The following is a 9,247-nucleotide window of genomic DNA, read 5'->3' on the forward strand; positions in this document are numbered from 1 at the left end:
CTGGGCGGCCAGGTAGGTGCACCCACACATGTGAGGTATCGTTTTCATCAGGACACCTGTGGGAACGCGTGACGGTAGGCCATGTGTTGTTGGGGGCGTGTTTCGATGGGTGCGTCGAGCGAAATGTGCGGAAAAAGCGTTTTTTTCCCCACATTTCGGACTTTGCGGGGCTGTCTGGGTAATAAATTCTGGGGCGATGTGCGCAAATCATACCTCTGCGGATTCCCACGGGTGTCCTCTTTTCGGAAATGCATGGGGTTCCCTGTTTTCCTCGGTGGCTTGGACACCCGAGGCCCATATCTGTACGTTGTGCCGATCGGCAGAATGTCTGAGATTTCGCTCTGAAAACAGACTTGGGGTTACTTGTGTTTTAGGCTTTTCCCCTGGCGGCCAGGTAGGTGCACCCACACATGTGGGGTACCGTTTTCATCGGGACACCTGTGGGAAGGCGGGACAGTAGGCCATGTGTTGTTGGGGGCGTGTTTTGATGGGTGCGTCGAGCGAAATGTGCGGAAAAAGCATTTTTTTCCCACATTTCGGACTTTGCAGGGCTGTCTGGGTAATAAATTCTGGGGCGATGTGCGCAAATCATACCTCTGCGGATTCCCACGGGTGTCCTCTTTTCGGAAATGCATGGGGTTCCCTGTTTTCCTCGGTGGCTTGGACACTCGAGGCCCATATCTTTACGTTGTGCCGGTCGGCAGAATGTCTGAGATTTCCCTCTGAAAACAGACTTGGGGTTACTTGTGTTTTAGGCTTTCCCCTTGGCGGCCAGGTAGGTGCACCCACACATGTGAGGTACCGTTTTCATCGGGACACCTGTGGGAATGCGTGACGGTAGGCCATGTGTTGTTGGGGGCGTGTTTCGATGGGTGCGTCGAGCGAAATGTACGGAAAAAGTGTTTTTTTCCCCACATTTCGGACTTTGCGGGGCTTTCTGGGTAATAACATCTGGGGCGATGTGCGCAAATCATACCTCTGCGGATTCCCACGGGTGTCCTCTTTTTGGAAATGCATGGGGTTCCCTGTTTTCCTCGGTGCCTTGGACACCCGAGGCCCATATCTGTACGTTGTGCTGGTCGGCAGAATGTCTGAGTTTTCGCTCTGAAAACAGACTTGGGGTTACTTGTGTTTTAGGCTTTCCCCTTCGCGGCCAGGTAGGTGCACCCACACATGTGAGGTATCGTTTTCATCGGGACAACTGTGGGAACGTGTGACGGTAGGCCATGTGTTGTTGGGGGCGTGTTTCGATGGGTGCGTCGAGCGAAATGTGCGGAAAAAGCGTTTTTTTCCCCACATTTCGGACTTTGCGGGGCTGTCTGGGTAATAAATTCTGGGGCGATGTGCGCAAATCATACCTCTGCGGATTCCCACGGGTGTCCTCTTTTTGGAAATGCATGGGGTTCCCTGTTTTCCTCGGTGGCTTGGACACCCGAGGCCCATGTCTGTACGTTGTGCCGGTCGGCAGAATGTTTGAGATTTCGCCATGAAAACAGACTTGGGGTTACTTGTGTTTTAGGCTTTCTGCTTGGCTGCCAGGTAGGTGCACCCACACATGTGAGGTACCGTTTTCATCGGGACACCTGTGGGAACGCGTGACGGTAGGCCATGTGTTGTTGGGGGCGTGTTTTGATGGGTGCGTTGAGCGAAATGTGCAGAAAAAGTGTTTTTTTCCCGACATTTCGGACTTTGCGGGGCTGTCTGGGTAAAAAATTCTGGGGCGATGTGCGCAAATCATACCTCTGCGGATTCCCAACGGTGTCCTCTTTTTGGAAATGTATGGGGTTCCCTGTTTTCCTCAGTGGCTTGGACACCCGAGGGCCATATCTGTACTTTGTGCCGGTCGGCAGAATGTCTGAGATTTCGCTCTGAAAACAGACTTGGGGTTACTTGTGTTTTAGGCTTTCCCCTTGGCGGCCAGGTAGGTGCACCCACACATGTGAGGTACCGTTTTCATCGGGACACCTGTGGAAACGCGTGACGGTAGTCCATGTGTTGTTGGGGGCGTGTTTCGATGGGTGCGTCGAGCGAAATGTGCGGAAAAAGTGTTTTTTCCCCACCTTTCGGACTTTGCAGGGCTGTCTGGGTAATAAATTCTGGGGCGATGTGCGCAAATCATACCTCTGCGGATTCCCACAGGTGTCCTCTTTTCGGAAATGCATGGGGTTCCCTGTTTTCCTCAGTGGCATGGACACCCGAGGCCCATATCTGTACGTTGTGCCGGTCGGCAGAATGTCTGAGATTTCCCTCTGAAAACAGACTTGGGGTTACTTGTGTTTTAGGCTTTCCCCTTGGCGGCCAGGTAGGTGCACCCACACATGTGAGGTATCGTTTTCATCGGGACACCTGTGGGAACGCGTGACGGTAGGCCATGTGTTGTTGGGGGCGTGTTTCGATGGGTGCGTCGAGCAAAATGTGCGGAAAATGCGTTTTTTTCCCCACATTTCGGACTTTGCGGGGCTGTCTGGGTAATAAAATCTGGGGCGATGTGCGCAAATCATACCTCTGCGGATTCCCACGGGTGTCCTCTTTTCGGAAATGCATGGGGTTCCCTGTTTTCCTCAGTGGCTTGGACACCCGAGGCCCATATCTGTACGTTGTGCCGGTCGGCAGAATGTCTGAGATTTCGCTCTGAAAACAGACTTGGGGTTACTTGTGTTTTAGGCTTTCCCCTTGGCGGCCAGGTAGGTGCACCCACACATGTGAGGTACCGTTTTTATCGGGACACCTGTGGGAACGTGTGACGGTAGGCCATGTGTTGTTGGGGGCGTGTTTCGATGGGTGCGTCGAGCAAAATGTGCGGAAAAAGTGTTTTTTCCCCACCTTTCGGACTTTGCAGGGCTGTCTGGGTAATAAATTCTGGGGCGATGTGCGCAAATCATACCTCTGCGGATTCCCACAGGTGTCCTCTTTTCGGAAATGCATGGGGTTCCCTGTTTTCCTCAGTGGCTTGGACACCCGAGGCCCATATCTGTACGTTGTGCCGGTCGGCAGAATGTCTGAGATTTCCCTCTGAAAACAGACTTGGGGTTACTTGTGTTTTAGGCTTTCCCCTTGGCGGCCAGGTAGGTGCACCCACACATGTGAGGTATCATTTTCATCGGGACACCTGTGGGAACGCGTGACGGTAGGCCATGTGTTGTTGGGGGCGTGTTTCGATGGGTGCGTCGAGCGAAATGTGCGGAAAATGCGTTTTTTTCCCCACATTTCGGACTTTGCGGGAGTGTCTGGGTAATAAATTCTGGGGCGATGTGCGCAAATCATACCTCTGCGGATTCCCACAGGTGTCCTCTTTTCGGAAATGCATGGGGTTCCCTGTTTTCCTCGGTGGCTTGGACACCCGAGGGCCATATCTGTACGTTTTGCCGGTCGGCAGAATGTCTGAGATTTCGCTCTGAAAACAGACTTGGGGTTACTTGTGTTTTAGGCTTTCCCCTTGGCGGCCAGGTAGGTGCACCCACACATGTGAGGTACCGTTTTCATCGGGACACCTGTGGGAACGCGTGACGGTAGGCCATGTGTTTTGCTGGGGGCGTGTTTCGATGGATGCGTCGAGCGAAATGTGCGGAAAAAGCGTTTTTTTCCCCCACATTTCGGACTTTGCAGGGCTGTCTGGGTAATAAATTCTGGGGCGATGTGCGCAAATCATACCTCTGCGGATTCCCACGGGTGTCCTCTTTTCGGAAATGCATGGGGTTCCCTGTTTTCCTCGGTGGCTTGGACACCCGAGGCCCATATCTGTACGTTGTGCCGGTCGGCAGAATGTCTGAGATTTCGCTCTGAAAACAGACTTGGGGTTACTTGTGTTTTAGGCTTTCCCCTAGGCAGCCAGGTAGGTGCACCCACACATGTGAGGTACCATTTTCATCGGGACACCTGTGGGAACGTGTGACGGTAGGCCATGTGTTGTTGGGGGCGTGTTTCGATGGGTGCGTCGAGCGAAATGTGCGGAAAAAGCGTTTTTTTTCCCCACATTTCGGACTTTGCGGGGCTGCCTGGGTAATAAAATCTGGGGCGATGTGCGCAAATCATACCTCTGCGGATTCCCACGGGTGTCCTCTTTTTGGAAATGCATGGGGTTCCCTGTTTTCCTCGGTGGCTTGGATACCCGAGGGCCATATCTGTACGTTATTCTGGTCGGCAGAATGTCTGAGATTTCGCTCTGAAAACAGACTTGGGGTTACTTGTGTTTTATGCTTTCCCCTTGGCGGCCAGGTAGGTGCACCCACACATGTGAGGTACCGTTTTCATCGGGACACCTGTGGGAACGCGTGACAGTAGGCCATGTGTTGTTGGGGGCGTGTTTCGATGGGTGCGTCGAGCGAAATGTGCGGAAAAAGCATTTTTTTCCCCACATTTCGGACTTTGCGGGGCTGTCTGGGTAAGAAATTCTGGGGCGATGTGCGCAAATCATACCTCTGCGGATTCCCACGGGTGTCCTCTTTTCGGAAATGCATGGGGTTCCCTGTTTTCCTCGGTGGCTTGGACACCCGAGGCCCATATCTGTACATTGTGCCGGTCGGCAGAATGTCTGAGATTTCCCTCTGAAAACAGACTTGGGGTTACTTGTGTTTTAGGCTTTCCCCTTGGCGGCCAGGTAGGTGCACCCACACATGTGAGGTACCGTTTTCATCAGGACACCTGTGGGAACGCGTGACAGTAGGCCATGTGTTGTTGGGGGCGTGTTTCGATGGGTGCGTCGAGCGAAATGTGCGGAAAAAGCGTTTTTTTCCCCACATTTCGTACTTTGCGGGGCTGTCTGGGTAATAAAATCTGGGGCGATGTGCGCAAATCATACCTCTGCGTATTCCCACAAGTGTCCTCTTTTCGGAAATGCATGGGGTTCCCTGTTTTCCTCAGTGGCTTGGACACCCGAGGCCCATATCTGTACGTTGTGCCGGTCGGCAGAATGTCTAAGATTTCGCTCTGAAAACAGACTTGGGGTTACTTGTGTTTTCGGCTTTCCCCTTGGCGGCCAGGTAGGTGCACCCACACATGTGGGGTACCGTTTTCATCGGGACACCTGTGGAAACGTGGGACGGTAGGCCATGTGTTGTGTTTGTGTGGTTTTCATAACGTTTTGACCCATTTGCTGGTGCCCTTTGTCTCACAACCCTTTCTTTTCCCAAATGTGACCTACATTTAGTCGCTGCTTTATCCACCATACACTTTTGTAACCTGCACAAGTCACCTACCCTTCAAAAGGTCTGCCTGTGCTCTTTCAAAAAATGTATGGCCGCCGTTCCTCACCACATTGGTTTTCCCAATTTACACATGCTAAGTGCGTCTGGTCTGGCCGTGAGCGTAAAACTCCTGTGTACCATGGCTCAGTGTTTGGCTTGTGGTATTGCTTGTTTTGTAAAAACACTACAAAAATGGTATGCTCTCCTAACTGCAAGAGTCGGGGGAATGTAGCGGAGCATTGCTTTTCTCAAAATTCATAGAAGCCATTGCCGTACGAAGCCAACCATGTCCAACACATACCTTTTTTTTCAGTCATTTTCCTGCTTTTCCCCCATTCGATGGCAGTTTTCCCTACCTAGTTGTTGCCTGACCTTTTGCAAATCTTCCTTCACTTGGAATTTTGTCTACTCTTCAGAAATATATGCCTTTCTGTCCTCCAATTTGGCTTTCCTGCCCTTTTCTTCCATTCCGTCCATGCATGTCCAATTGGCAAAAATGGCAAAAATCGCCTACCACTCACAAAACGGTTGATAACCACATCAAAATATTTTTTTTCTATTTCCACTCAACCTGTCCCTGAAAGCCACGACATTGGGGAACTCAGCACAGCAAACCATTTGTTCCTAGCTCTTACAAGGAAAAAACCACAGGCTTCTTTGTACATCATTTTATTGGCATTATTTGAAAAAACCCAAAATTTTCGCACTTTTTCCTTATTTTCTCTCACCCCCCTACAGCAACCTGGGATTCCTGGGTGGCGTTACGACCGCCTACATGTGGGAAAAAAAGGAGCCAAATTTGGCCGAGATATCTCATGTAACAAAAATGTTACAAGCCATTGAATGGCCACATACCAAAATCACCAAAAAAGGCCCTGGCACTGAGGAGAAATACCCATGGCACTTAAAGGGTTAAAGGGGGCTTTTCTCACGATGATAAATGTTGGAGTTGTCTGTGTCACTTTTAAGGGACTTTTAAACATATTATTTTTGAATGTATACATGTCTAGAGTTTTTGGATGCAGGTGTGGTCAAAGCTAAAGCACATTTTCAAAATTCAATCAATTTTATCTTTTACTGTTTTATTTATTCCATGGAAGCAACCGTATGCAGCCAACTTTAAATAAGAATAATTGTTTCCTATTTGATCTACCTTGTGGTTATTACAATTCAGACTGTTACCTCTAACTGGAAAGACCATAAAAATGCGCAGTTTAAAGTATTGTGGAATTCAATTTGCAATATTCATAGAATGGAAAATTGTAATGCTTTGCCTGTACAACTACTGCATATACATGAATTGAAATGGCAACCTTTTTTATATTTTTTAAGTAATGTGTAGTAATTGGCATTTTGGAAAGACTATAATACCTTTCTCATATATCTACCATTGCTCCCTTCCTTTACCCTCCTCGTGTTCATCTTACTCCTGTTTGTTAAGTGTCTGTAATCTAGTTCTTGACTTCAAGTACCTGATTTAACTACTAGTTTATGCTAATTTGCAGCTTAAGCATTTGTGCTTATTCATCACTTTTTCATTTCACAGGGTTTATGTTGTTGCTCTATTATACTATTTTTGAGCATCATGTTGTAACTATTTAATTATGTTAGATATAAGCATCATAATATGATGCTGTTGTTTAAATCCTGTATTCTTAGTAAAAAATATTTAAACCAAAAAAACGTCACTAATCATCATGGAAGCTGGTGCACGATACATGGAGCCTGAATCAGACCCTCTTGGAGTAGCCAATTTATTTACTTATCTTAGTTTTCCAATGTATGTGAAGAACAAGAACAAAGCACATTATTTTAGGCTCTGAGATAAACGCCTAGCTCTTGTCAATCAAGCCCAAAGAATCAATATGTGTGTTTAGGGGGTGATTCTCAGTAATGCCTCTCATTAAATTTTTCAAAGCTAAGGTTGTACCTATCCTTACCTGTGCAGCAGAGGTAGTTTTTTTTCCCGGCCAAACTCGAGGGTCTATTTTGGAGGAGTGTGCTTAACCTGACTAAATGTGTTCTGACTATTACAATAAGATACGAGTTAGGTATGTTATCCTTGATGGCAATGGAAAACTGGCAGTACCTCTCTCTATATAGGAAAATACTTGAACTCACAGGGGCTTTGTTATTTTGTGTACTAAATTCTGCAATGATTAGTTAATCCAACAGATCATTAACCCATTGGATTAAACACACGATTCCTTGCTAGAATCGATAAGAAATGACCTCAGGATCTGTCCGAATTAAAGAAAAAACTATGGAACATGGATTGGATTACTGCTAGGGAAGGACACCTTATTTTTATATATAACAGGAACTGAAATATCTTTGAATACCGTGCCACTATATTTCAAAACATTCTCTGATATAAAGTATAGAATTTTCTTTTTGTTAAACGTTCAACCCGTTCCCCAGAAACAAACTTAAGAGCCCACCAGAATATCACAAGGACCCAGAGATTGTGTAGATTGTGTAAGGATCCATATTTAGTTAGTTACATTTTTGAAACGGTTGTACAATGTGCAAACTTCGCATCTGAAAGACTGCTGCATTTCGCTAAATTTAACCATGATTTGAATTTTATAACCTCATCTGACCTCTGGAATAGGATCTTAGTAGGCTCCAGGGTATCGTTAATATTAGCCGCTGTCAGATCTTTAATGGACATTTTTCCAGACTGCAATTAATAAAAACATGTTTTTAATGTAAATGTGATGCTTTTATTCATGCTTTGTCTTATGTTTGTAACTAGTGAAAGGTTTGATTATCAAGCCCTATCATTCAATAAAATAATTAGAAAAAATATAAAAATCTTTACACCAACCAGCTCTATATTACAGACAATGCCCATTCCAAGACTAGACGATTCTAGGCTGCCATCTTGAGAGCAAAAGGATAGTGGGCAAAGACCGACAAGCAACAGAAAAGGTGTTGCCAGCAATGATAGTCTATGGTACAAAAGATCCTTGTGCCAGCTTGATTTTCACTGTTGTCAGACCATCTCTAAGCATATAGGATTGAGGGAGAGACTGAAGAGGAAGTATCGAGATAAAAAAAGGACTAGTAGACGGAAAGAGAAAACATAATTCCACATTATCCTGGTTCTCTTCCTACGCTTTCCACTGCTTGCGCCTTTTCCGAATGCACTGAATGCAAAGTGGAAAAAGAGAAGTTGAAATATGGTGAGAGAGTCTATGATGGGTACAATGAATTATGTGACACAGACAAGGTTCCACTTCAGAACAACCCCCTTACGAGGTCCAGATTTAATGTTTTTGGAGCAAAAAGGCACCATAGTGCCTTATGCTGGTGGTGACCTACACAGTTGCCTAGAATTCAATTTTTGTAGCATAAGCCCCCTTATGTGGTTGTTTGGGGGACTCTTTGCACAGCTGTCAGAGATTTGAGGAATGTGCAGAGCTGCAGAAAGAGGGAAGGGGAAGTCATCAGCCTTGTGTGGCATGTGAATTGCTTGCATAAGGTTTTCAATCTGTGCAGTACCATCTCAAGCCTCAGGACGTGAACAGAAGAGGAGGGAAGGATATCAAATACATTCAGGAATAAATGCTTGCTTACCTGATCTGAAGATATCGACAAATATTTGAACCTGGATCATGACACTATCGTTTACAAAACCGGAATCGGTGTGATAGTACATTTCAACCCATTTTCTTGCAACAAAGCAGTTATCGTACATCTCTTTCAGCGCGGCAGGAGACAGCATGATCTCTTTCTAAAGATTTCCAAGAGTCGCTTTTCTCCCCTCTGTGTTCCCACTTTGCCAATTGTGTTTTGGGTATTTATAACTGAATCAGTCAGTAGAGAACTCTCTGGAACACTTTCATGTGGTTACCGTGCTCATTCAAATTCATAAGTGTGTTTTATGCATTGTGTGCTTATTTTGGAGGTCACAGATTTTCCCCTCTGGCTTAGATCTTGTGACTAGAGACGGCAGGAAAGCCCCTGAAATGTTCCTGTTTAACAGAAGTACTTGGTTCACTAAACCTAAGCTACTGTCAGTTCTACTGCTGATGCCTCGCACCAGTTTGTGGATCCTG

General features: G+C 46.6%; 1 protein-coding gene across 1 annotated transcript in view; it reads right to left on the reverse strand.

Moving 5' to 3' along the window:
- Positions 1-8,946, reverse strand: part of LOC138581409 (nicotinamide N-methyltransferase-like) — a 228,170-nt gene extending 219,224 nt beyond the window's left edge. Inside the window, exon 1 of the mRNA XM_069652725.1 lies at positions 8,766-8,946. Coding sequence (XP_069508826.1) covers positions 8,766-8,913 — 148 coding nt within the window. The 5' untranslated portion in view covers positions 8,914-8,946. The remainder of the gene's footprint in view (positions 1-8,765) is intronic.
- Positions 8,947-9,247: the final 301 nt, after the last annotated feature.

Source organism: Ambystoma mexicanum, chromosome 3p (genome assembly GCF_040938575.1).
Source record: "Ambystoma mexicanum isolate Mex_15411 chromosome 3p, UKY_AmexF1_1, whole genome shotgun sequence".
Classification (NCBI taxonomy): Eukaryota; Metazoa; Chordata; class Amphibia; order Caudata; family Ambystomatidae; genus Ambystoma; species Ambystoma mexicanum.